Below are 27808 nucleotides of genomic sequence, written 5' to 3' on the forward strand. Positions count from 1 at the left end.
GGAGTTTATGAGCCTGAAACAATATCGCATTGTTTGGCTGAGCACCTGCACTCATTAGCTGCCTGGAATTTAACAAGGACTTCTCTCCCCTCCTCAGGAACCGCCAGTTGCCCGAGAGAGAGAGAGACCGACCGACCGACCGACCAGGCTGTACCTGAACTTCCACCACATGGATGGAATCCCAGCACCCCTTGATCTTCTTTGATCCATCGCCAGCTTTCTTAATTAGAATCACGCCAGCAAATCCGTGATCCAGATCCCAGAGGTAGACGGAGGAAACGCCGCCTTCAAAATACCTGCAGTCAAAACAGAGAGAGACCAGCTGATCAGCTTTGTAAGGAGCAGAGCAGGGCAGAACAGAACAGAGCAAAGCATAATCACTCCATCACCATTTATTATAAATATCTATGTATGTATATATTTGTATGTGCACTGTGCATGCATATGCATGTATGTATATAAAGATCAGCTCCAAAGCCGCACAGCTAAGCGTCTGGTGTAAATTGATAGGAGAAAGGAGAGAATACAGACCAGGTGAAGCAGCTTCCTGAAAAATCTCATTTTTCTTTTCTTTTTTAAAGCAAGTTTCTAGCGCTCATGCAGCTGTACCTCCTGAAATCCCAATAATTCTTTTTTTTAGGGGGGGGGGGTTAGCAAGGAAGGATTCCAGTGGACAGGGGCTTCAGTGCTCAGCAAACCTCCTACCACCATAGTTTGACTCCGTAGGACGGCTTGGAGAACCTTTTTCTGCAAAGAGTTGTGCAGTGGAAGGCAACTCCCTCCATTCTGTCATTGTCAGGATCCCACTCAAACCTGCACAATGCCATCGACTCCAATTAATGGCAACAAGCTGTTAAAGAGCACAGCTGAAACTTAAAACCAGCATTTTTACAGCTCAGTTCTTCCCAAGCTCTCTTTTCTCTCGTTGCTGCTAAACAGTGTGGGCTGGGAGACTCTCTTCCTCCCCTCCGCCCACCTTTTTACAGTGAGGTTGCCTAATTAAGACTAAAGGGAACAAGAGGTACGTGGCAGCCTGGCTCTGCAGGCCCTCCGTTGTGTGTGGGGAGAGAGAGAGAGAGAGAGGCGATATTTTGATTTATTGCAGATTTGCAGCCAAGTCGAAAGCCTTTGCAGAACAGAGGTCCCACGACTGGGTTTAAATGTTCCTCCACCTGGCGTCCAGTGTGGAACGCAGAGAGCTGGTTCGAACTGTGAATGCCATTTCTCTTGTGCCTGCAAAAAGTTTGGGAGGGTTTTTTCCTGTTTTTGTTTTCTGCAAAAGCTGCTACACTTGAGCTGCTTTGTACGTGAGCCTCTCACACCTGCTCTTCTGCTGACCTAGTTGACACCTTTGCTGGTATCTCTTGCACACTGCCCTAAGCACTGCAGGCAAAGTCTGGCTGACAGAATTCCTGGGCGCTCTGTCTGGCGCATGCTGAAGCCTTCACGGAAACACCCACACCTCCATTCAAAGCAACCTGAGTGCAAACAACGGAGGGTGTCGGGACTGAAGGGTTGTCTGAATCTGACCCTGCAGAACCGAAGCAGCACGAAATCTACCCACAAACGGGTGTTTGTTGAGTTGCTCCTGAGGACAGTAACAAATTGGGGTAGGAGAATGGAAAGATAGAGGTATACTAATTCATGTACGTTGTGGAAAAGTAACTTTTCCTTCCTCTCGTATATAAAACCCTGGAACCGGGGAGTTTGTCTGGGGATGGGTCGAGGTCAAACAAAACAAAGACCCCTTTTTTTACACAACGCAGTTTGTCGGATTTGCAGCAACGACTGTTAGATGGCTTTAAGAAGAGGGATTTAAAATGCTGTGGAAGTGGAGGGCAGATCTAGCAATGGCTTTTAGGCCATGATAGAGAAATCAAACCTCTATGTTCAGGGGCGGCATCCCTTGGGATGCCAGATGCTGGTGCAAAGCCTGGTCAAGTCTGAAGTGTCTGTGGAAGGTAGGAAGAGAGGGCTATGACACTCAAGTTCCGCCTATGGGCTTCCTAGAATCATCTGGTTAGGGTCAGTGTGGGACGCAGGGTGCTGGATCCCAACTGGGTCCAAATCCAGCAGGGCTCTTTGAATGTTCTCAAGCATGAAACCTAAAGGGACACTCTGCATAATAATTTTATGATGTGGGGGGCCGTTGCCTTCATATTCCTGCTTCTGGCCTTCCCAGAAGCAACTGGAGGGCCACTGCAGGGAGCTAGACAGGATGAAACCATCTTGGTCTAATCCAGCAAAACTTTTAGGCGTGGCTTGCAATGGTCAAAATAGATCCTGCAAGCCTGCCCACCACCACTACAGATCAGTTAGCTTCAGCTGAATAATTGTTAAATAGCAAAAGGCTCCTTGTCAGTTCAAAGAATATCTGCACTGAGTCAGGCAGAGGCCATTCACAACATCCCCGTCATCCTGGGACCACCTGCATGCAAGGCAGATGCTCTACCACTTCCCCCTAAAAATAAAGCAGGATTCTAGCCCTCATGGTTCAGAATAAAGGGGCAATTTAAATAGAACATAGGGATTTGCCCTCTGGAGTGTCAGACAGCAAGTCTGTTGAGTCCAGTACTGTCTATACTGACTGGCAGCGGCTCTCCAGGGTTTCAGGTGAGGTCATCCCCAGCCATACCTGGAGACTTCAGGTATCAAAATCAGGACCTTCTGCACACAAAGGATGGGCTCTATTGCTGAACTACAGCCCGACAGAGGAGCAGGCTTTCTTCCCCACCCGGCAAATAAGCCACGTTGAACGAAAGAAAGAAGTCCGTCTCCCACTTCAAACCGAAAACAACACACACGACCAAAATCTATTCAGAAATTTAGGAAAGACTGGTGTACGGCCTCCTTCCCAAACCAGCCTTCTCCATTTGTTGCAATTACACATTTTACCAGGTTGTTCGGAGCACGAGACATTAATTAGGAGGCAAAAGGGTCCACTACAAGGAATACGCCATACCTTACAAATCTGTACTTTGATCCTAATGACATGAAATGGGGCGGGGGGGGGGAGAGCAAGAGAGAGGCGCTCTAATTTTTACACGCTTCACATTTATGAGATTCTGCATAAAGGCTTTTGCGGGCATATTTTAAGAACGTGCTAAAACGTTGTCCGAGACCACATAAAGCCGTCGGAGGGAATGCTTCCAGCCAGAACTAACAAGCGCACACATGGAAACACTCAGGACGGCCTTTGTACCTTTAATGAATCAAATCTAGCATTAATATTGTTTTAAATACTAACATGCTATTTCAAGTTGGTTTGGAGCTGACTGGAGCTAGTGCCTCAGGTCCACCCCGCTGGGCAGGGGGGATGTGGCCGGCAAGGCAAAAAAAACCCAGCCAAGTTGCTGTTCTGTGGCTTGGAACCACGCTGATCTCTGAGTGCCGGCACTGGCTCGGTGTGGTGGGGTTTTTTCCTGCCGTTGCAAATGTCAGAGGGCTCCAGTTTTCTTTCCCAGTGCTGAATTCATAGAGGAGAGGGGCTACCTACTAGCCACAATTGCCATCTTCTGCTGCCACAGTTGGGAGACAGCAATGCTTCTGAATAGGGACGCGGGTGGCGCTGTGGGTTAAACCACAGAGCCTAAGACTTGCCGATCAGAAGGTCAGCGGTTCGAATCCCCGCGACGGGGTGAGCTTCCATTGCTCGGTCCCTGCTCCTGCCAACCTAGCAGTTCGAAAGCACGTCAAAGTGCAAGTAGATAAATAGGTACTGCTCCGGCGGGAAGGTAAACGGCGTTTCCGTGCACTGCTCTGGTTCACCAGAAGCGGCTTAGTCATGCTGGCCACATGACCCGGAAGCTGTACGCCGGCTCCCTTGGCTAATAAAGCGAGATGAGCGCTGCAACCACAGTAGGCCACAACTGGACCTAATGGTCAGGGGTCCCTTTACCTTTTTAATGCTTCTGAATAGCAGTTGCTGGAAACCACAGGAAAGCGAGGGGGTATTGTGCTTGAATTCTGCTTGGTTTCTCACAGCCATCTGGTTGGCCACTGTGAGAAGAGGATGCTGGGTCAGGTGGGCCACTGGCCTGATCCAGCAGAGAAACTCCTCATTTACGCGGGGGTTGCGTTCTGAGGCACCATGTGTGTCAGTGGGGTGTGTGCAAGCCCGTCCTGTCCCTTTCCAGTGCCGAAAATAGCACATGTGTGCTGACCGTGTGTAAATGGGTAGTTGTCAGTAGGCCAAGAGAGGGAGAAAAGTGCTGCCCCCCACCTTTCCCACACAGTGCTTACTTTTTTAAGTCTTGTTTTATCTCCTTCCCTAATTGCCTTTGTCATCTTCCAAGGCCAGGAGATCTACAGAACCAGTGTTGTGGAATTAGCATGTCAGACCAGGACCTGGGAAACCAGGGTTCGAATCCCCCCTCGTCCATAAAGCTCCCTGGGTGATACTGTGGCCAATCACTGCCTCTCAGCCTAACCTACCTCACAGGGTTGTTGTGGAGATTAAATGAGGAAGGGGGAAACCATGTACAGTGGTACCTCGGGTTAAGCACCGTATTTTTCGCTCTACAAGACGCACCAGACAACAAGGCGCACCTAGTTTTTGGAGGAGGGAAACAAGAAAAAAAATATTCTGAATCTCAGAAGCCAGAACAGCAAGAGGGATCGCTGTGCAGTGAAAGCAGCAATCCCTCTTGCTGTTCTGGCTTCTGGGATAGCCGCGCAGCCTGCATTCGCTCCATAAGACGCACACACATTTCCCCTTACTTTTCAGGAGGGAAAAAGTGAGTCTTATAGAGCAAAAAATACGGTACTTAATTCGTTCCAGAGGTCCGTACTTAACCTGAAACTGTTCTTAACCTGAAGCACCACTTTAGCTAATGGGGCCGCCTGCTGTCGCCGCGCCGCCGAAGCAAGATTTCTGTTCTCATCCTGAAGCAAAGTTCTTAACCTGAAGCACTATTTCTGGGTTAGCGAAGTATGTAACCTGAAGCGTATGTAACCCGAGGTACCACTGTATGTCACCTTGTGCTCCCTGGAGAAAAAGGTGGGATATAAATGCTATACATAAGTAAAATCAATAAATGCTGTTACTGTAAGCTGCTTTGATCCCATTTACTTCATTTCATGATAGCATGAGACTTTTTATCTCAGGATCTTGAGATCAAGCCCCACATTGGGCAAAAGATTCCTCCACTGCAGGGGTTTGGACCAGATGATCCTCATGGTCCCTTCTATGATTACAGAAAACCAGGATGCAAATATTAAAGCCATGTACCACTGTCCTGATCTGAAGGTAAATGGCACAGACACTTTGCCAAGCAAAAGTTGGGTCTGGGCAGAGCCTAGATACGAGTCCCCAAAACACCACCATATATTCTGTAACATTCAGTACACACACACACACACACACACACACCATGAGCTTTCCACAGATGGTAAAAGCAGGAAGGGGAGAGAAAAATAAGCCTCTTCGGTCCAGTTGTTCCTTCACCTCCCCCGCAACTTAAGCAAATCCGTCCCAAAACAGTGCCTGTGGGTCCTGCGCAGGTATTCGGCAAATTCTTTCCAGCAGGCACACAGGTGCAAAAGCAGCCCTCGAGCAAACATACCGATCCGGTTAGGTATGTATGTCCTCCATGCCAGGTATGCTTAAAAGAGTGCACATCTGGCCGGCAGCTGGGCAGCTCTGACTGCACAGGGAGGCAGTCGGCCCTGGAAGAACAAAGGGCGGATTCAGACGCAACAGAGGGGCGCTTAGCATTGCGTCCAAAGTCGGCCAGTGCTTCCAAGGCGGGAAGCCACAAGGCGGGCATCTGACACTCACCTATTTTGGCAATGGAGCCTCTCCTACCACGAGTGGGGCATTTTGTGGTTTTTATTTGGCTAGCTAAATCTCTTCCCATTTCCTTCCACGTAATATCTATTTTTTAATTTTCATGCTCAGCCCCAATTCAGCTGAAGCAACAGCATATTACTTGTCAGATTACTGTTGCCTGGACTTCCCTGACCTCCCCCTGCAATGAATCTTAGATTCTAAGCTCCTCAGAACTTGGTCTAAGGCGGATTTTTACGTGGAGTGCAACAGCAGAACTTCCACAGTATAAATGTACAGCGAAGAATAATTTAAAAACAGTTCCCCAAATGCATGTTTGAGTTAGAAGCGGGGTCCCAGCTCGGGGAATGGGGAATGAAGACTACTGCTCTTAACAGAGGGTGCACACCAATACCAGTAAATAACACACGTGTGTGTGTGTGTGTGTGGTTTGTGTAAAATGATGCAGCACAAGTGCTAAGTGCAGTTACTGTTGGCTGTGGGGAGCTTCTTTCATTGTATATGTGTTGCTGCTTAACTTTAAAAAGTCAGTCAAAGCTGAAGAGGAAGAATCTTGCAGGCAAAACAAACCCAGCTCTGGACTCCCTTGTGCAAAGACCTGGCTAGAAAATATATTTTTTGGGGGGGAGGAGAGGGAAAGGAGCCCAACTTTCTCTGGGGCTGTGGCATCTGGATTCAATCCGGCAGGGCCCCAGCTGCCAAAGCTGTGGCAAATTATTGTGCCCGAGCAGAGACAGGGGAGGTAGATCATCACAAGGGGTTTAGGAGCCATGAGCCAAGGGCAATAAACCCACTTCAAAAGGCTTTGCTGGTTGAGTCTCTCAGGTTTGGCCATGCTTGATTCACATCCAGAGACAGATGGCGGAGAGATGGTGGGGAAAGCGCTCGCGGCAGGCGGAAAGGGAGGGGGGGGAGTGTTCGGCGTTGCACTGCAAGGAAGCAGAGACCGACTGCCCGCCCCAGCCGACAGCTACAGTTTCACAGAATTGTTGAGCTGGAAGGGATCCCCAAGGGTCATCCAGTCCACCCCCTACAACGCAGGAATCACAGCTAAAGAATCCCTGGCAGATGGCCATTCAACCTCTTGATTCCAAGGAAGCTGAGCCCACAACCTTCCCAGGCAGTCAAACAGCTCTTACCATCAGAAAGCTCTTCCTAATGTTTAGTTGGAATCTCTTTTCTTGTAATTTGATTTCGGTGGTTTGGGTTGTCTAGTGAGCAGCAGGTCGGAGCAGCAGAAAGCTAGCTTGCTCTACCTTCCATGGGGAGGCACTATGGCACTCTGTATTCCCTTTTTTCCTGCAGGGATCGGCAGCCTGTGGCCTTCCATATGTTGATGCACTCTGCCTTCCATCATCCCCCTGACCATCACCCAGGCTGGCTGAGTCTGGGAAGGGGGTTGGGACCTGCCAACATCTAGAGGGCCGCCTAGGACCTCCACCTTAGTGGTAGCATGCTGAAGCATGCTAAAAGCTCCTCTGCATGAACAAAAGATTATGAACCACTAGGACAACGAAAATTGGATTCCAGGTGGAGAAATCAAAATTAGAAATTGAACTGTTAGAATCCAATACTAAGAATTTGTCAAAAATGTATAATCTGCTGCTGAAATGGAATACACAAGATGAAATAGTTAAATCAGCTATGATTAAGTGGGCACAGGACATTGGTCATAACATTATGTTTGCTGACTGGGAATGGTTGTGGAACACTGGTATAAAATTTACGGCATGTAATGCCTTAAAGGAAAATATTATGAAAATGATCTATAGGTGGTACATGACCCCAGTCAAGCTAGCAAAAATTTATCATTTGCCTGATAATAAGTGTTGGAAGTGTAAAGAAACGGAAGGTACTTTTTATCATCTTTGGTGGACGTGCCCGAGGATTAAGGCTTTCTGGGAAATGATATATAATGAAATGAAAAAGGTACTTAAATGTACTTTTCCTAAGAAACCAGAGGCCTTTCTCTTGGGCATTGTCGGCCAATTGGTGTCAAAGAAAGATAGAAATTTCTTTATGTATGCTACGACAGCAGCAAGAATACTCATCGCAAAGTATTGGAAGACAGAAGAATTACCCACCTTGGAAGAGTGGCAGATGAAGGTAATAGACTATATGACATTGGCTGAGATGACTGGCAGAATCCGTGAGCAGGGGAAAGAGACAGCGGAAGAAGATTGGAAGAAATTTAAAATTTACCTTAAGAACTATTATAAAATTGAGGAATGTTAAAATGTCGAGGTTTGGAGAAAGAAAAGGAGATTACAGTGACATAAGATTAAGTTGAAGAAAAGAATAAGAAAAAATATATTTGATAAAATTAATTAGAATTTGCTGAAATAAATTTTGGAAATTGGGATGTAGGAAGGGGAGGTTTGGGGGAGTCCGAGAAGAGAGGGACATGAAAAAAAGGTTATGAAATTTTACATGTTTGTATGTCTTTTTTTATTTGTTTGTATTGTTTAAAATTATTCTGTAAAACCAATAAAAATTCTTACAAAAAAAAAAAAAAAAATAGCCGTCACGCCCCGTCAAGAGGCATTTGTTTTGGGACCGGCCAAGAGATCAATAGCTTTCCTGCCAGGGAGACGATCTCAGCTCATTTCTAAGGCCCCTGCTTTCAAAACAATCAGGGATGATTGCATTCCACAATTGGATCCATCCTCCCGCTCAATCCCCTTTCCCCGCCGCCCCACAGGAAGACGACGGCATGGAAAGTAAAGCGGATAAATGCATCCAGAGCCACAGCTGCTCCACACACTTTGTGTTCCTGTGGCAGAAGACAGGCTCATTAACTTAAAAGGGAAGAGAACTGCAAGCATTACTAAGCGGAAAGAGCTGCAGCTCAGTGGGACCGCATCTGCTCTGCGTGCCGAAGGACCCGGGTTCAATCCCCAGGTAGGCTGGGAGAGACCCTGCCGGAAACCCTGGAGAACAGCTGCCAGTCAGTGTTGTGGCAGTACTGAGCAGTACAACTCGGTATAAGGCAACTTCCTGTCTTTTTTTAAAAAACACTGTCTATTAAAAAAAACACTTCCTGTCTATTTAAAACCAGGCCTTTATTCACAGTGGCTGACTTGGTGCTCGTGGGAAAGCTGCAAGGAGGACCGAAGTACAGTGGTACCTCAGGTTACAGATGCTTCAGGTTACAGACGCTTCAGGTTACAGACTCCGCTAACCCAGACATAGTACCTCGGGTTAAGAACTTTGCTTCAGGAGGAAAACAGAAATTGTGCGGTGACAGGGCGGCGACAGAGGGAGGCCCCATTAGCTAAAGTGGTGCTTCAGGTTAAGAACAGTTTCAGGTTAAGAACGGACCTCTGGAACGAATTAAGTTCTTAACCCAAGGTACCACTGTACAAGAGCTCTTTCATCTTGTGAGGTTTCCAGAAACTGGTACAGTATTCAAAAACATTACGAAGGCAGAGCACAGTCATCGAGGTTGTAGTCACCAATAGTCCTTTCCTCCATGAATTTGTCCAATCCTAGAGGCATCTAGGTTGGAGACCATCCCTGCCTCCTGCATGAATGAGTTCCACAGTTTAACAAACCCTGAATGACAACAAAGAAGCATCTTCCGCAGAAGGCCTCAGCCAGTCAAATATTACAGCACTGCTGCCAACAAGTACCTCATTTGTTGCAAACAATACCCAGGACACTGGCCTCGCCATGGAACCTACAAGATTATCAAATTGAGGGGGGGGGAGGCAGGAACCTGGCCATCTGGAATTTCTGTTTGAATCCTGCACCCACTTCCGACCTTGAAAGCACACGTCTCGCTCTCACAATCCAAATTCTCCCGTTTGTGGTCACTCTTTAGTAATAAGCCTGTTACTCCCTCCAGCTTAAACAGAGCGGCAGACAAAAACTTTCTCTGAGCTCTTTCCTATACTACTTACAAACATGTTTTGGGTATTGCAGGTTGTTGGCGTGTGGCTATGAAAGAGGCAAGGCGTGAACACTTGCCCGTGAGGAGGAGAACAGTCCCGAGTAGCCATCCTGGTTAGCAGCTGCTGATAGCTTCCTCCTCCTCTATGAATTTGTTCAATTTCTTTTAAAACAACCCAAACTATGTGATGCAGTCAGTCATTGTCAGTTGCCCAGAGTGGCCCACATGGACACTAGAAAGCCAGACTCTGGTGTGTGTGTGTGTGATTTGTATATGAATACAAATAAATAATAAATTGTAGTTACACCCCCACCAGTCTTTGCCAGCCTATCATCTCAAAAATCAAAGCGGAATGCCCTTTTGTCAGAGGATGAGAGGTTGCCTTCGTGTTGAGAATGGGGTTTTGCATCTAACATGCCCCCATTTCTAAGCAAGCACCCTTTTCAAATCTAAGCTGCCACCTGGAAGATCCAATCTGATGGTGGGGGAAAAAATCTCTTTCCATCCTGGCTGCTGAAGACTACATGCTTGTTATTCCAACGCTTCCCAAACCTGTGGCAGCAGGTTGCTTCCTGTTAAACTCAGGGGCTGGTTTAGATTTTCATCTAAGCCCGTCTGCAACGTCACAAAGTGGAGAGAGAGCCAACAACAGTGCCTTAGGAGGGACTGAAGACAAACGCCCTCCGATGGAAAAATCCACATCCTTCTATCAAAGCAAGCTGCAAAAATAAAGGGGATAACAAGCAGGGAGGCAGGAAGGAGGTACGACTTGCTCCTAAAAATCTTATGCTCTAAACCAACATGGTGGCCTCCCAATATCACTATAGACTATGACTCCCATCAGTCCTGATCACTGGCAATGGTGGCTGGGGCAGAAAGGAGTTGAACAATGTCTCCGGGGCTGCAGGTTCCCCCATCCCTGAACCAGACTGTCACTTGTCTTTACTGCCCATAGCTACCTGCATCATTATTCTACATCACTACAAGGATGGGGAGTCTGGTGCCACCCCGATACTGCTGGGCTCCAACTACCACCATCCCTGATCACTGGGCCATGGTAACTGGGGCTGATGGGAGTTCAACAACATCTGGAAAAGCCATGTTGGCTACCACTGCTGTGGTAAGTCACCATCTTTTTTTCCTTTTTTTTTTTTAATTGAAAGGGACCACGAGAGTCATCTAGTCCAACCGCTTGCAATGCAGGAATCTTTTCGCCCAATGTGGGACTTGAACCACAACCCTGAGATTAAAGGTCCTGTGCTCTACTGACTGAGCTGTCCGCTAAGTCACCATCTTAAAGAAATCAAAAGGATTCATTCTTGCCCGGAGGATAATGGACACAAACACCCAGAGAGATGATAGCACAAGCCTACATACAAGTCTCTGTACTGGTCAAAGGCGTTGTTCGCTTCCACCTCCAGTTTGCGCAGGCGGGCAGATGGCATGGCACCGTCTTCCAGAGGAGGGTCATATTTGTTGCTCCACGGCGATCTGCAGCAGGAGAAAGACAGAGAGTAAACAAACTTGTTCAGCACACAAAGCATCAACAGAAGCCCCACCCCCACACCATTAAGCATGGATGTTGCTATTAATTACTCATTTTGCAACAGAGCCCCTGTCCCAAGAAGCTATGGGGTGTATCTCACAGCATTCCTACTCAAAGTAGACCAATTACCATTAATAGGCATGACAAACTTAGCTCTAGTGATTTCAATGGGTCTGCTCTGAATAGAATGTAGCTAAATAAGACCCAGACAATGTCAGGGATAGTCTATACATGCGAGGAGAGTGGCAGAATGAACTGCACTATTTCAGATTCAGGGTGAGGTCTGTGTTACATTTTTGAAAGTCCCTCTACATTAAGAACTTGGGACCAGACTACCTGAAAGATCGTATCTCTCCCTATAAACCTGCCCGGGTTCTAAGAGCCTTGGGTGAGCAGGTTTCTCTTGGTCCCATCAACATCAGAGGCATGGCTGGTGGTGACAAGAGACGGCCTTTCCTGGGGCAGCTCCCATATTGTGGAAAATCCTCCCAAGAGAGCTCAGACTGGCTCCTTCTTTGTTATCCTTTCTCCAGCAGGCTAAGACCTTCCTGTTTAGACAGGCCTTTGGAAACTGAGGTGCAGATGATGTTGTCCACTGGGCTGCTGTCAAGGCACACTAGATTTTAACTGCTGGCTCTAAGAGTGCTTTAAGGTATTGTAACTATTGTTAACTAGTTTAGCTTTTATAATGAAGCTTTACCATGTTGGAAGCTGTCCTGAATCCCAATTAGGGAGAAAGGCAAAATATCAAAAGATTACATAAAGGAACAAATTCTTCCTAGTAATAGGAAGTGAGGACAGCTGGCACAGAGGAATATGGCAGAACCTCTCCCCTTGATGAGATAAGTATCTTTTAAGCAAAAAATTTGACACGCAACACAACTGCAGTCCAAAGGAGTACACTGGAGCATTCCACCTCAGCATTCTTCCACCTAACCTCATTGCTTTGAATTTGCAGACCCTGCTTGATATTTGGAACAGGGAACGATGGGTGTGCCATCTCTAGCATGGGTCTCTGCGGAAGTTTTGAACTGCCCCTCCCAACAGATCCAGCAACCATGCGCCTGCTGCTGGGTGTCTAAAGCAAAGACTCTGCTAGCACAGTACAATGGCACCTAACGTGCATTTAAGTTGCACGATTTCAGCCATTTGTGGCTAACCCTAACCCTAACCCTGCACAAGTTAAAATCCAAGCAAGGCAAAGAGCTTAAAAGCTCTTTTGGTGCCATATTTGCTTTGAGTTATTTTAGCTGTTTTTCATGATGCCTTCTGTGTTGCAAAACTGTTTTCTCATGCTTTGAGAGCCACCATGAGGCTATGACCAAAGGCAGACTGTAAATATTCATACCAAATATAAAAAAGGCAAAAAAGTGTGGACTAGCAGCTTTGCTAGTGTGGACGTGGGTGGCACTGTGGGTTAAACCACAGAACCCAGGACTTGCAGATCAGAAGGTCGGTGGTTCGAATCCCTGCGACAGGGTGAGCTCCCGTTGCTCGGTCCCTGCTCCTGCCAACCTAGCAGTTCGAAAGCACATCAAAATGCAAGTAGATAAATAGGTACTGCTCTGGCGGGAAGGTAAACAGCGTTTCTGTGCGCTGCTCAGGTTCGCCAGAAGCGACTTAGTCATGCTGCCGGGAGCTTGTACGCCGGCTCCCTCGGCCAATAAAGCGAGATGAGCGCCGCAACCCCAGAGTCAGTCATGACTGGACCTAATGGTCAAGGGTCCATTTACCTTTTAGCAGCTTTGTAGCCTCATTTGCAGGTGGCAGTAAAAATACAGTGGTGCCTCGCAAGACGAAATTAATCCGTTCCGCGAGTCTCTTCGTCTTGCGGTTTTTTCGTCTTGCGAAGCACGGCTATTAGCGGCTTAGCAGCTATTAACGGCTTAGCGGCTTTAAGAAAAAGGAAACAAACTCGCAAGAACTCACAAAACGTTTCATCTTGCGAAGCAAGCCCATAGGGAAATTCGTCTTGCGGAACGACTCAAAAAACGCAAAACCATTTCGTCTAGCGAGTTTTTCATCTTGCAAGGCATTCGTCTTGCGGGGCACCACTGTACACAAGAAATAAGAGCTTTGAAATTTCCATCACCTCTTGGGAGTGATGGTGGTGGAGAACTAACTTCTTCCATTTAGGAACTCTTACCTATATCATTAGAACGTAAGAGGAGCCTGCTGGGTCAGGCCCACAGACATCTAGTCCAGCATCCTGTTCTCACAGTGGCTGAACAGTTGCCTGTGGGAAGCTAGCAAGGAAGACCTGAGCACAAGAGCCCTGTCTCCTCCTGTGGTTTCCAACAACTGGCATTCAGAAGCATTGCTGCCCCTGACTGGGGAGGCAGAGCACAGCCATCATGGTTAGCAGCCTTTGACACCCGTACCCTCCATTTCTGCAGCAGGTAAATGCTGAGCCAGTGCTCAAGGTTTCTGCCTCCAACCCAAACAATCTCCTTTCTCCCCTACCCCTCCAAGCCACTTTTAAGCAAGGTGGGCTTGATTTAATTGCGGTTAGTAGATTTCTTCTGCAGAGCACGAGGAATGGAATTTCAGAGCGAGAGCACACAGCCACGACTTAGCACTTTCCTGGCCTGCAGACCATGCACATCCCAAACCACCTCTAAAAAGGGGTTTTTTGGTGGGGGGAGAGAGAGAGAAAGTAAGAAAGATTGCTGGCTGCAGCAGTAATTTCATCCACGAGAAATTCATAACATTACTCCCTCAAATGATGTTTTCACAGCAGACAAGCCCTCAAAACGCATTTACGGGCTTAGATGGGAGGCTGTTTTGAAAGAAGGCAGCTGAACAGAGCCCGCCTGGCTGAAAGCGATGGAGCTTCATGCAAGAGCAATGTTTCTGCTGCAGCCAACAGGTTCCAAGACGGTGCTGCTGGCATCAGCATCTTCCCCCCATAAGGATCCTATTTAAGGAGAGCAACCAAACACCAGGATAGGGATGTGCAGAGGAAAGCCAGAGGGGAGGGGGCTGGGAGTTTGGTCTTGTTTTGTTATTTTTTTAATAAAGGTTAGCTTGTGTTTGCTGGGTGTCTCTGCCATTGGCGCCTCCCAGGTGCTACCCACCAACCGTAGCAGCAAAGTTGAACTGGGCTGGTTAATTATTATTATTTATTGCATTTATAAGGGACACGGGTGGCTCTGTGGGTTAAACCACAGAGCCTAGGACTTGCCGATCAGAAGGTCGGCGGTTCGAATCCCCACGACGGGGTGAGCTCCCGTTGCTCAGTCCCTGCTCCTGCCAACCTAGCAGTTCGAAAGCACGTCAAAGTAAAAGTAGATAAATAGGTACCACTCCAGCGGGAAGGTAAACGGCGTTTCCGTGCGCTGCTCTGGTTCGCCAGAAGCGGCTTAGTCATGCTGGCCACATGACCCGAAAGCTGTACGCCGGCTCCCTCGGCCAATAAAGCAAGATGAGCGCCGCAACCCCAGAGTCGGTCACGACTGGACCTAACGGTCAGGGGTCCCTTTACCTTTACTGCATTTATATCTCACTTTGCCCCGTTTTTTCTCCAAGGAGCTCAAGGCTGAGGGACACTGACAAGCCCCAAGATGATACCCCATGAGCTTCATGGCTGAGTGGGGATTCGAACCTTGGTCTTTCCCAGGTACTAGTCTGACACTCCAACCACTGCACCACGCCAGTTATTCCCTGTCTGTTTGTGGGAGCTGCAACCAGGCCTTAGACATTACAAGGGACCCACCATACAGGATTCTCTAGCTCAAAGAGCCATGCAGCAGCATGTCAGAAGCTGAACTCAGCTGCCTAGGAAAAGCGATATAATGGGCAGGATCTCTTGAGATGTGGGTAAGGCGCTCAAAGTACCCAAAGCTTCAAAAATAAATAGCACGTGCTACCGATTCCTCATCCAGGGGGTTGCAAACCCTTCTGGACCCATCTGCAAACCAGAGAAACTTTCCCAGTGTTACCTGGAGTTGCCAGGGGTTAAAACGGGGACATTTTACATGCAAAGCAGGAGCTCTGCTATTGAGGTATGGCCCTCTCCTTACAAATAAAGACCCTAGTCCTTATGATTCTGAATCAAGGGCTGATTTTAACAGAAAAACTGGAAGCTACTTTATAGCTCTGCCACCCAGGTCATCTGGCTCGTACTGTCCACAGTGACTAACAGTGGCTTTCCAGGGTTTTAGGCAGATGCTCTACCACTGAGCTGTGCCTCCTTCACAAAGCTCACACGTTTTATAGTCTACTGGATAGTTTAAAAGTTGTGAACATCTCTGGGTTATTATCTTCTTTAGTTGGGTCATTAGGAGAGAACTCCAGAAGGTTCCCCCAACTACACCAATTTGTAGCTCATTGGTAGAGGCAGGCAGAGGACTCCAAGTTCCATTCCCTAAAATCTCCAGGTAAAATCTTCCCAGTTCTTTTCCAGGCCTGGGAAAGAACCAGGCCTGAAATCCTGGAGAGCTGCTGCCAATTAGTGTAGACAATAATGAACTCGGTGTACTCAAGAGCCTGGCTCAGTTTAAGAGAGCTTCTAAGACTGCTATCTTTGTGAATCGAACTCTGTAAATCCACACTGTTAGTCTAGCAGTGAGCAAAATGTGTTTATGTCTGTTTTTAGACTTGCACTCTGTGACGCTCCCCCCCCCCCCAATTTTTGATGATCGCCACTTCCGAATAACCTGCCTGAGATCAAAAGGGGTAAAAAGAGGGGGAGTCAATTGATGGATAATGTAAAGGAGTGTTTCCCTGTCCAGAGGAGCAAAGCAGTCACCTATAGGAGTCTCCATCTCTGTTGTAGTCGCACAGTAAGTAGTCCTTCCCCACTACTTTATCACGAGCGATCTTCAAAGGCTGGTCAACAGAAGACAGGAGATCTTCACAGAGGCTGGGGACCTGTAAACAGAAGCAGGAAGTTGGGGGGGGGGACACAAGATGCAAAAAGTGAGGCAGGGGTGCTTCAGCAAGCTCCTGTAAATGTATGTCTGAATTGCAGCTCCTTTATAAAGCAGCCTCTGTGACCAGGATGTCAGAAGGGACACCGTTTTCCATGCAAACTTGCTTGTTTAGACCCTTATCAAAGACCCAACCCTGCATCTCCATACCTGAGCCTCCCTGGATAGGCCATTTAACCAAGAAGAGCCTATTGCCCTGTCGCTGTCCACCTAACTTCCCACAGCAGGATCATGGGAATGTACCCACCTAGCTCAATACTGCCCACACTGACCGGCAGTGGCTCTCCAAAGTTCCAGACAGGGGATGTTGTCAGCCCTACCTGGAGATGCTACTTGGAACTGAGTCTGGGCAGTGCTTTTTTTCAGGGAGTAATCGAGGGTTCGCAGTACCGGCACCTCTTCTTTGTTGTTGTTAAAAAGTGTGGCACTTACTGTAACAACTTCATGGTGAGTACCTGCACCTATTTTTCTAGAAAAAAGCACTGAGTCTGGGGTTTTCTGCATGTAAGGCACTGAGTGACAGCTCTTCCCCACCCAGAAGGGTCACCTGGAGAAGGACCTCATCACCTACTCTTAACTCCACTGGTTCATTGCATTTATATTCCACCTTTTCCTCCATGGAGCACCATGTAGCGTACATAATTCTCCCCCTCATTTAATCCCCACAACAACCCTGTGAGGTGGGATAGGCTGGGAGGCAATGACTGGCCTACGGTCGCTCAGTGAGAGCATCATGGTGGAATGGGGGCGGGATTTGAACCCTGGTCTCCCAGCAGGTTCTAGTCCTACACTCTAGCCCAGGGGTGAGCAACCTTTTTCAGCTGTGGGCCGGTCCACCATCCCTCAGACCATGTGGTGGGCCGGACTATATTTTTTTTGGGGGGGGGAATGAACTTCCTATGCCCCACAAATAACCCAGAGATGCATTTTAAATAAAGAACATTCTAATCATGTAAAAACATGCTGATTCCCGGACTGTCCACGGGCCGGATTTAGAAGGCGATTGGGACGCATCCAGCCCCTGGGCCTTAGGTTGCTTACCCCTGCTCTAGCCACGACACCACATTGGCTTTGATACATTTCTATAGCAACTTTCAATAACAAAAAGTTCTTCCAAAGGCAGCTCCCATTAAAAATAAAACAAAACAAAATAGGTAACGGATAAAAAACATCTGAAGAAATAAATTCCATGATCTATTGTTATTTTAAGTCGTTGAAAGTGTTAAATTGTTGTAGATAATTTTGTTTTATCTTCTTTTTTTGTAAATCACTTTGAGGGTTTAGAACTATCTATCTATATATATAATATGGTTTTCAAGTATAAGCAAACACATAAGCAGAGGAAGTTTTCTGTTGAATAATGCATGCTGATGAAATTCACCATAGCACTATAGTTACCTCACCCCATAGGCATACACAGAACCACGACAACAAAAAAACTGAACCACTATAAGAAATAAACTAACTAAATACCCCCCTGCCTGCCCCACTACCTACCAACCCTTTTGGTGGCTTTAAAAAACAAACAAAAAATCCAACAACCATCAAGTGGTGTGTAAGCTTTATGGAAGCAAATAAAATTAATAAATAGTACAGTCTCCAAGGCCAGGCCACACAATGAGATTTCCAGCTGCAATTTTGTAAACCAAGGTTTTTAAGACAGTTTTCAAGGCCTCTTTGAAATTATCCAGGGTTGGGGCCTGCCTAATATCACACTGGATGATAATTCCACTACTGCGGCGCACTGGTGCGCCCTTATACATGTATGTGCACATGCACACACACACACACACACATGCACACACACACACACACACACACACCCAGAGTTTTGTCTAAAGCAATTCAGGTTTCAGCACTGTGGCCACGGGTGTGGTCTCAAAGTTAAATGTATGTGCGCACATACACCTATTAGTCACAGTCTCTGCTTCTTGCCAAATCGAGGGCTGTAAAGCAACTGCTGAAGGGGGCAGCGGCGGTGGCGGGGGGAACAGACCTTGAAAAAGTGGTAAATATTTATAACTGAGTGGAAATCCAAGAGCTGCTAAGAGAATAAGCTGCCCCGTGAACGGCAGCTTAATTTTTTCCACTAACTCATGCTCTGGGTGGAGTTTAATATACTTTCCAGGCACACTGCCAAACATTACTATGTTGGATAACTTTTTCTGTTTTTTAAATACGTTTTCCTCTGACATGTGCTGCTTTTTCAAGGGAGGTGGCACTGCAGAAAACACCGTGGTACAAATTAAACATAAAACAGCGTGAGCTGCAAATAAGACCATACATTTTTGAAAAGTCTTTTTCAAATAAGTCCACAAAAGTGACACACGTGAGAATTGCGCTTAGCAAACTTGTTTAATTTTTTTAAAATGTTGCCTACTATGAAAGTAAGGGACGTGGGTGGCGCTGTGGGTAAAACCTCAGTGCCTAAGACTTGCTGATCGTAAGGTCGGGGGTTCGAATCCCCGCGGCGGGGTGAGCTCCCGCCGTTCGGTCCCAGCTCCTGCCCACCTAGCAGTTCGAAAGCACCCCTAAGTGCAAGTAGATAAATAGGTACCGCTTTATAGCGGGAAGGTAAGCGGCGTTTCCGTGTGCGGCGCTGGTGCTGGCTCACCAGTGCAGCTTCATCACGCTGGCCACGTGACCCGGAAGTGTCCTCGGACAGCGCTGGCCCCCAGCCTCTTGAGTGAGATGAGCGCACAACCCTAGAGTCGGTCACGACTGGCCCGTACGGGCAGGGGTACCTTTACCTTTACTATGAAAGTACTCCTGATTTATCACATACCACTGGTTTTGTTTAAGTATAAGGATGTTTATGAGCTGTAGGTGGCAGGGTACCATCTTAAGAGAACAAATTCCTTTCTGTCTCTCACACACATACACTTCTCTCTCAAACACATAGGAAATGTGCTTTCCCAGATGCACAGAAAACATCACAACAGAGGGACTGAGCCTCAGTAGTGGAGCACCTGCTTGGCATGTAGAAGTTACTCCCCACAAGCATCAGCCTCCTAGCATCTCTAGTTGGAAAGGAGCAGCTAGAAGAGTTGGGAATGAGAATCTTAATATTAGTTACAGGTAGGTAGCCGAGTTGGTCTGCTGTAGTCGAAACAAAAAAAAATCCTTCCAGTAGCACCTTAGAGACCAACTAAGTTTGTTATTGTGTGCATAACAAACTTAGTTGGTCTCTAAGGTGCTACTGGAAGGAATCTTAATACTGTCAGGAGACCCTTGTGGCCATCTAGTTCAGTCTTGCCTACACTGGCTGGCAGTAGTTCTCCGGGGGAACCACAGCCAGCCAGAGGAGACATTACTGGGCAAGGTGGACCAATGGTCTGATCAAGGGTAGGAAAGTTTCTTTTGTTCACGAATGCTCCCAGGAAGCTCACAAGCAGGGCAAGCCGGAGGCAGCAGCTCCTTGCTGATCTATCCTTGTTTTTATACATGAAAATGTTGCGCATTGAATCTTTTTTGTTTTCTTTAAACAAAAACACATACTTCAGTAACATGCAAGAATGAAGAAATAAATACAACTGAATGAAAACAAAAATTAAACATGCACACACATCACACGGTATATATTTGGGTTGTTTCATTCACATACCCTGGGGAAAAATATTATGGGTGCGGTGTTTTAGTAATTGTTTCAACTGGCGGTATTATTTTTAATACAAATTGTTTCATTGTTTTTAGAGTTTGCATGAAAGGTTTTCTGTCTGTCAAATTGGTTTTATTAATCTTAGAAGCATGTGTTTCTGTGGTTTTATTCCATTTTTACCACGTACACCAATCTGATGGATTTAAGCAGTGAAGCGGTCCATAAACTTGCTTCAAGTAATAAATTATTGTTGCTGTTATTTGCTTTGAGATGTTTCATAGGAAGCGATCCATAAATAGATTAAATTAAATAAAAGTTCGCTGAGGCTCTCCAGACCCTTAGCTGAACACGCAGACGGGTCCTACAACCTGTTCATGTAGCGCACATCTGGACCCAGACCACCCTGAAATACCAGAGACATTTCTCTTAAAAGATCAGACTTTTTTTGTCCCTTCAAATGAATGAATGAATGAATGAGACAACTTGTGGGGGGGGGGAGGAAGGAGGGAGTTACAAAACAGTGGTAACATCCTGAAGGGACAGAGAGATTAGCCGCAGACAAAGAGGGAAACAAATTGAAAAGGAGAAGAACGCTACATTTACAGTGGGCTTCAAACAAGGGATGGCATTGTCCTTCTGAAATGCTAATCTGGCTGGAACCAGTGAACCAGGTACTGGGACAAAGTTTTAATTAAAAATAAACTACCTTTCCAAGCAAAGAGACAAGTGGCCACCTGTGCACGGCCAGAAACCAAACACCTCCCTGAGCAGCTGGCCAAACTCTTGCTTCCTGCTCAGGAGTCAGAATGCTGACGGACTTACTGAAAGCTCAAAAAACTGGGCACATTGAGGCAAAGGTGTACGTGGGTGTCAGGTAGCATCAGAGAAGGTCTCTGGGATTAGAGCTGAAATGGGGAACGTACCAGATCAACTGCCAAACTTTATTTTCATACAAGTAGATTTGTGTGTGTGTAAACCAGGAATTTAGAGGCATCTGCCCCTGAATGCTACTTGCTGGGAATGACAAGTGAAGAGAGTTGTTCTCAGGTCCTGCTTTTGGGATTCCCATAACCAGCTTGTTGGCTGCTGTGAGAACAGGAGGCTAGACTAGAGGCACAGTTGGCATGACCCATGATCCTATGTCAGATATTTCCCCCTTCTGAAATTAGTTTTGCTTTATTAGGAACATACCTAGAGGTGAGTGTGGGGAGAGGAAAGTCACATCAAAAATTACCATGTCTGTTCCCCAGCAGGATTAACTACTCCTGATGCAACACACAGACACACACAAATTCATTCAGAAGATGGATGGACAGCAAAGGCTTTGGGTGGCATTTTTCTAAGTTTCCAGCTGGCCACGGTTTAAAAACAGGATGCTGGATCAGACCCTCAATACGATCCAGCTCTTGTGCAGCTTTGATTCATAAAGTTTTACACTTCCAACTCGTGGCTGCCCTCGAGGCTTTGGACCGTGTTGAAGTGGAAATAATGTGAAGTCCTTGTTGTGTAGAAGCCAGTCCCAACACCTTGCCATGCTCAAACATAATAATTATTTGTAAACCACCTAAAAGGGCCAGGTGCGATACTAAAATTAAAAGACACACTGCAGCCACACAGAGGGCCTAGCCGCAGGCTCAGGATCTCAAAGGTGGTGACAGATTAGGAAGGAAAGGAGAACAGAAAAAGCAAAAGTGAGAAAGGCAGACACTTCACCACATCCTGCTTGGGGTCAGGGCCACAGTCCTCTCTGTCCCCATCGCTAATTGATTATTGGGATGGGGTGGGAGGAGATGCCCAGATCATGACACCACCGATAATGAGTTCTTAAAAGGATTCTGCTATTCAGAAATTGGTTTGGGGGTTCCTGATGGAGAGGGGCTGTTCTCTCACTCAGTTTCAGCTGGGGTTCCCTGCTCTGGTTCGATGCGCTGCACATACATTGCCACAGGAAACCTAACTGCAGTCCTGCAAGGTAGGTAAAGGTAAAGGTACTCCTGACCATTAGGTCCAGTCATGGACGACTCTGGGGTTGCGGCGCTCATCTCGCTTTATTGGCCAAGGGAGCCGGCGTCCAGCTTCCGGGTCATGTGACCAGCATGACTAAGCCGCTTCTGCCGAACCAGAGCAGCACATGGAAACGCCGTTTACCTTCCCGCTGGAGCGGTACCTATTTATCTACTTGCACTTTGACGTGCTTTCGAACTGCTAGGTTGGCAGGAGCAGGGACCGAGCAGAGCAATGGAAGCTCACCCCATCGTGGGGATTCGAACCGCCGACCTTCTGATCGGCAAGTCCTAGGCTCTGTGGTTTAACCCACCGCACCACCCGCATAGGCTAGTGTTATTCCCATCTTGCAGTGATTGTTGGGGTGGTGGCAGAAGGAGGGGGAAGAGCTGAGGTTGGGAAGGGCTCCCCCCCCCCCAGTTTTGAAGCAGAGATAAAAAGTGAGTTCTCCCCCAATTTATCCCATAGTCTCTTACCCTCACAATGCCACATTTGAGCAAGTGCCAGACAGGAATCCATTATGGCTGTCAGCAGCAGAGGAACCTTTAATGATTGATTGCATTTATAGCCCACCTTTTTCTCCTAGGAACCCAAGGCAGGGTACACTGGTCTCCCCCTCTTCATTTAACACCCACAACAACCCTGTAAGGTAGGTTAGATGAGAGACAGTGACTGGCTGCTGCTCACCCAGCGGCTTCATGGCTGAGTGGGGGGATTACACCATATTGATTTGTGCCACATTATTCCAATAATGTTCCTTGGACACAGTTACTTTTCTTCAACATACCTGAGTAGTTGGCAGTCATTCCTAGCAAACGCCACAGTTCAAAACATATTGAACTGTAAAGCGCCACAGGGATTGTTTAAACCAACAACTAGAGAATAGGCAATGTTTCTGAAGAGGTGGCAGGCAACGTCAAATCCAACCTTGCAGCCACCCATGGCCGAATGTACAAGAAAGATCCACAAGAGACTAATCTGCCTTTATACCCTATTTGCGGTGGCGGGGGCTTCCCCAGTGGCCTCGGTCTGGCCACTACTTGAAAGAGGATCCAGCAAGGTTCTCATAGCTTGGATTCCATAACTTGTAGCCCCCAGAGAGACACTGGAAGTCTGGTCACCTGAGAGTGCTTTGTAGGAACACAGGAAGCTCATGAACTGTTTTAGGGGGATTCCCAACCCTCCTGGGTCCTCCCCCTCCTAAAGATTTTGTGCACTTCTGCAGAACCTGGGATTCTCCAGAGCCTGCTGGCACTGCCCTTTATGTGTGAGAGGTGTTTTTCTAGCTAAGAAAGTGATTGGCACTCTCAGCTTAAACATCAGAATTAGGGGGAATTCATGGGAATAGAGGACCCCAAAGGGATTGTGGGAAGCAAAAACATAACTGGGGCCATGGGGATGATGGGATAGTCCAAAGACATAAGCTGGGTTCTTGTTTGTTTGTTTATTGCATTTATATGCCACCTTTTTCTCTAAGGAGCTCAAAGTGGTGTACATTGTTCTCTCCCTCCCCATTTAATCCCTACAATAACCCTATGAGGTAGGTTAGGCTAAGAGGCAGTGACTGGCCCAAGGTTACCCAGTGAACTTCATAACAGAGTGTGGATGCCAACTCTTCTCTCCCAGGTCCTGGTTAGACACTCTAACCACTCCACCACACTGGCACTAGAGTTAAGGCCCAAGAATGGAGCATCCTTATTTTGTACCACAATGGTGCCCACTGCGAAGCCACTTTCCTCCAAAGCAAAGATTTCCTTGGCAGGGAAGGAGTGTGATCACTTAAGTTTTATTATTTAATTGCATTTCAAGCCTTTACAGTTCTGGCTCTCATTTGAATTCTTACAGGACTGATGTCACCCGTATGGAAGTGAAGGGGGGCACAGAAATCGGAGCTGGTCAACGTCAGGGCGAAAACCACTCAGATGTTTGGAGCCAACGGAAGGGAACCAACACTTCCATAATGACAAATTGAACTGGTGCCCTTCTCTCTCTCTCTCTCTCTCTCTCTCTCTCTCTCCCCCCCCCCCACTTGACAAGCCCAGACTGGATTCCAGCCATGCTAGGCCCACATCTAATAAATTTTTTTGTTATAATTCTATTGAGTCATCCAGCAGGCTTTTAAAAGCTTCCTCTTGAAGCAGAAAAACAGGTCCAGTCCAAGGACTGTCGTAGAAATAATGGGACCAGAGGGGTGGGGAGAGAGGATCTCATACATGATGGGATGCATCTAATGCTAGTCCTACTCAGAATAGATCCATAGAAGTTAATGGGCCTAAGTTAGTCATGTCCCGTTGATTTCAGTGGGACTGCTGTAAGGAGGGTTAACATCAAATACAATCCAATGACTTTTGCTGATCCATCAAGGCATCAGAAGGATTCCTAAGATAGCAATGGGCTACCGTGGTTTCCAAAGTGGGAGGTACCACTCCATGGGGGGCTGTGGGATTCCCTAGGGGAGCACCAAGAGGCAGGGGTCCCCTAGAGGTGTAAACGACTATCAGACTTTGAAAACCTGGTATCACTGGATCCAGTTCATCCATTTTGTGCAAATAAACCAAACAGCTTAACTGCACTTTGAACAAATGTGCTGTTAACTGTTACTGTTTTATTGGGATATTATCGTCCTCAGTGTGTTGTGCAAGCCACTGTTCTGTATAATGCTTTTTATAGGGTAGGGTAATGGGCTCAAGATGAGTTTAGGGAAGCAAGGGAGTGGTAGCAGCCAAAGGTTTGAGCAACACTGGCCTGAAAGATCTGAAAAGGGAGAAGGAAAGGTCTATGTATCATCTGCATCAAAAACTGAGCTGGCAAAAACTTCTGGAGCATCTCTCTCACACATAAATTAGCTTAATCCTCCATAGAGCAGAACTCAGAGGTTAAACACATCTCAAGACCAGGGCAACACTTACACTATATCTTTAAAGCCCTATGATGCCACTTTGACAATCATGGCTTCCCCCAAAGAATCCTGGGAACTGTAGTTTGTTAAAGGTGCTGAGAGTAGCTAGGAGCTGAAATTCCCAGCGAACTCTGGAAAGAGGGATTGACTGTTAAACCACCATTATTTTTATGTTGTTTTAAACTGTTTTTAATGTTTTAACGTTGTAACCTGCCCTGGGACCTAAGAGCGAAGGGCGGGTAATTAAACATAACCATAATAATTTATGGGCCATTGGCTCTTCTTAGGTTCAGCATGCTAGCCTTCAGGTGGGTTTTAGACTACAACTCCCATGAGGACCCCAGTCAGGAGAAACAATGAGAGTTGTAGTCCAAAACATCTGGAAGGGCTGGTGAAGGCTGCTCTGTGTTAACCAGATTAAGGTGCTACATGAAAACCATTTCAGTGAAGTCACTGATCTGTGGATGCTTAAAGGTCATTTGAAGCCTGACTTAAACGGAGCCCTTCCTTGACTGCCTGTAGATGGGGTTTTTTAAAACAAAAGAGTGTCTTAAAACAAGTTCCGAATACCCCAATGGTAACAGCTTCTAAGCTGAAGGCATTTCTATTTACAGCTGCGCTCGCTGGGTGGAAAACTGGCTCGCAGCGCTAATTGTGCCAAGTCCCCTGATTTTTATGCCAATAATCCCCAGGTTGGATCCCCGACAGCTGCTTTCAACATTAGGAATGGCCGGCTGCACCATGCCCGACATGCTCAACATCCTTTGGAAAGAACGCCAAGTTCATAAAAGGCCGCCCTTTTGAACCCCCGGCTGCTGTCAGCAGGGCGTCTCTTCCCATCAAGGTCCTCAAGGAAAGCCAGGCAGGACAAGAGGCAGTTTTTCCAAGCTTGCTAGGCTTCCTAGCAACGGTCTGGGTTCCTGCATTTGTTCCGCACACGCATGCACACAACCACCAACACACACCAGTTTGTCAGCTCTTGCTGTGGGAGACGGACAAAATGGCCAAGTTTTCACAGCCAAATTATTATCTTTCGAAGGCTGTATATAGCCGCTTTCAGCCTAATCACATACAAAATGGGTGAACAGCAACTGCTCACCTCCAGCTAGGAAGGAGGGCTTCATTTAGGCACATGCTGGGTACCTAGGGGAACAGAATGTGACTTAGGGTGCAGAACCAAGCTTGCTGCCTTACATGAAACTTTCAATGCCAAGGTTTTGCAGATGCCTCAAGGTACTAGTCCTCATGGCGGTGAACATATGATTGAAAGTTGGCATGGAGAATGCCTGCTGAAGTTCCAGAAGTCAGAAGGGGGGGGGGGGGGAGAGATGATTTCCAGAGGTCAGGGCTTCAAAGCACCCTGCCTCTCCTTTTGGGTGGAAAGGGGTCAAAGCTCAGTGGAAAAGTGTGCCTGCTCTGAATGCAGAAGGTCCCAGGTTTAAACCTTGGGAATAAAAATAAAAGGACAAAAAGGTGGGTGGGTGGGAAGGACCTAAGGAAGGGAAAGAGAAAGCCAGTGAGGGGTGTGGCCTGGGGAAGAGTCCTAAGGGCCAGGGAGAAAGAGAAATTGAGGTCCACATCTGACCCACAGGATGGAGGTTCCCTGCCTAACCCCTGCCTTAGGGTGCTTAACTCATTTGAGATGGGACAATGACATGGTTATTATCATGGTGTGACTTTTACGGGGAAGCGCTGCCTTAAAAAAACACAACATGAAACAGGCATGCCTCCAAGACAAAACTTTCTTGGGACAAAAACTGTGGCGAAATGACTCAGACATGATCAGTTTTTGAGCAGCTGGACAGCCCAGGGTTGCTTTGATGCTTACACTTCTGCTGGGGGTGGGGGGTGGCGGCGAGGAAAGAAGTGGATCCCTGGCAGTTTCTAGATCCCCACCTTGCTGCAGTTCCCATCTTATCAAAATAGTTCCTTTTACCAGACTGTGTGTTTAAAGGCAGGGTTTTTGTTTTTCAAAGAGAGAGAGAAAGCCCAAGAAAAACCTTATTTGCTTTTATCAGAGCCAACAAATGCTTAGAGAGAAATCTGTCACATCACGCCAAGTTTGTCCACCGGTCACCAGAGAGTGTGACACAGAATGGTGACCACTAAAGCTCTCTCATACATTATTAACATGCAAGGCACAACATGTTTCCTAAGCTCTGTACGGTTAACCATCCCTGCATGCGGGTTCATAATCTAAGAGACGTGGCACAAAAGGAAAAAAATTGGGGAGGGAAGAAAAAAAGCTACGCACTGGAGCAGCTGCAGCAATAGCTAAAGGATGGAGCCAGGTTGGTTTTCCCTCCTCGCTGTGATAATCCTTCAGGGAGTTGAGCCTTCAAGTGGTCTTTAGTCCCTTGGCTGGTGGCAGAGGACTCCTCTACAATCCATGAAGTGATACAGATATTCTCTATCTACACCCACATGTACCTTTCTCTCATTGGATAGGATAAGGCTTTAAGTCAAGCCGTGCTGAGGCTTTATAGTTTTGCTTGCCTTTCTGCTTACTTATTAAGAACACAAGGAAAGCCCTGCAGGATCAGGCTAAGAGCTCACTTAGTCAAGCATAGTGTTCTCACAGTGGTCACTCAATGGAGACCAGGGCTTGAACCCCCAGTTGGCCGTGAAGCTTGAAGAACAACCATGGGCGAGTCACTGCCTCTCAGCCTAACCTACCTTGCAGGGTTGCTGTGAGGATTAAACAAGGAGGGGGAGAACCATGTACGCCATCGAGCTCCATGGAGAAAAATGTTGGATATCAATGAAATAAATAAATTATAGTGTTCAACAATGTTGTTGTTGTTGTTTTTAAACCAACACCTTTCAAATCAGTACTGACCAGATGTCTATATGAACCCAGGAAGTAGGATTCAAGCACAAGAATAACTGGCATTCAGAAGCATTGTTGCAGAGGCAGAGAATAGCTATCATGGCAAGTAGCCATTATTAGACTTATCCTCCAATTTGAATTTGTCCATTCCTCTTTTAAAGCCATCCAAGTTGGTGCTCATCACTCCCTCCTGCAGGAGTGAGTTCCATAGTTTAACTACGTACTGCATGAAGAACAACCGTTAAAATGACTACTTGCCGAAACAATCCTCATACTGCAACCCTAAAAAGCAGCCACCTCCTGCCCCTCTCCAACAAGCA

General features: G+C 46.9%; 1 protein-coding gene and 1 long non-coding RNA gene across 3 annotated transcripts in view; both read right to left on the minus strand.

The window, feature by feature from the left end:
* CAPZB (capping actin protein of muscle Z-line subunit beta) overlaps window positions 1-27808 on the minus strand; it is a 71801-nt gene that overhangs the window by 14066 nt on the left and 29927 nt on the right. For both annotated transcript variants that reach the window (XM_081018005.1, XM_081018006.1), the window contains exons 3-5: window positions 15977-16098; window positions 11058-11171; window positions 155-296 (exon numbers count right to left, since the gene is read on the minus strand). In XM_081018005.1, coding sequence (XP_080874131.1) covers window positions 155-296; window positions 11058-11171; window positions 15977-16098 — 378 coding nt within the window. The remainder of the gene's footprint in view (window positions 1-154; window positions 297-11057; window positions 11172-15976; window positions 16099-27808) is intronic.
* Window positions 643-4856, minus strand: LOC308483809. Its single transcript, XR_013989801.1, has 2 exons — window positions 4243-4856; window positions 643-4211 (listed from the first exon to the last, which is right to left on the minus strand). It is a non-coding gene; the product is annotated as an uncharacterized lncRNA (long non-coding RNA).

Source organism: Podarcis pityusensis (genome assembly GCF_964106645.2).
Source record: "Podarcis pityusensis genome assembly, chromosome: 8".
NCBI classification, from domain to species: Eukaryota; Metazoa; Chordata; class Lepidosauria; order Squamata; family Lacertidae; genus Podarcis; species Podarcis pityusensis.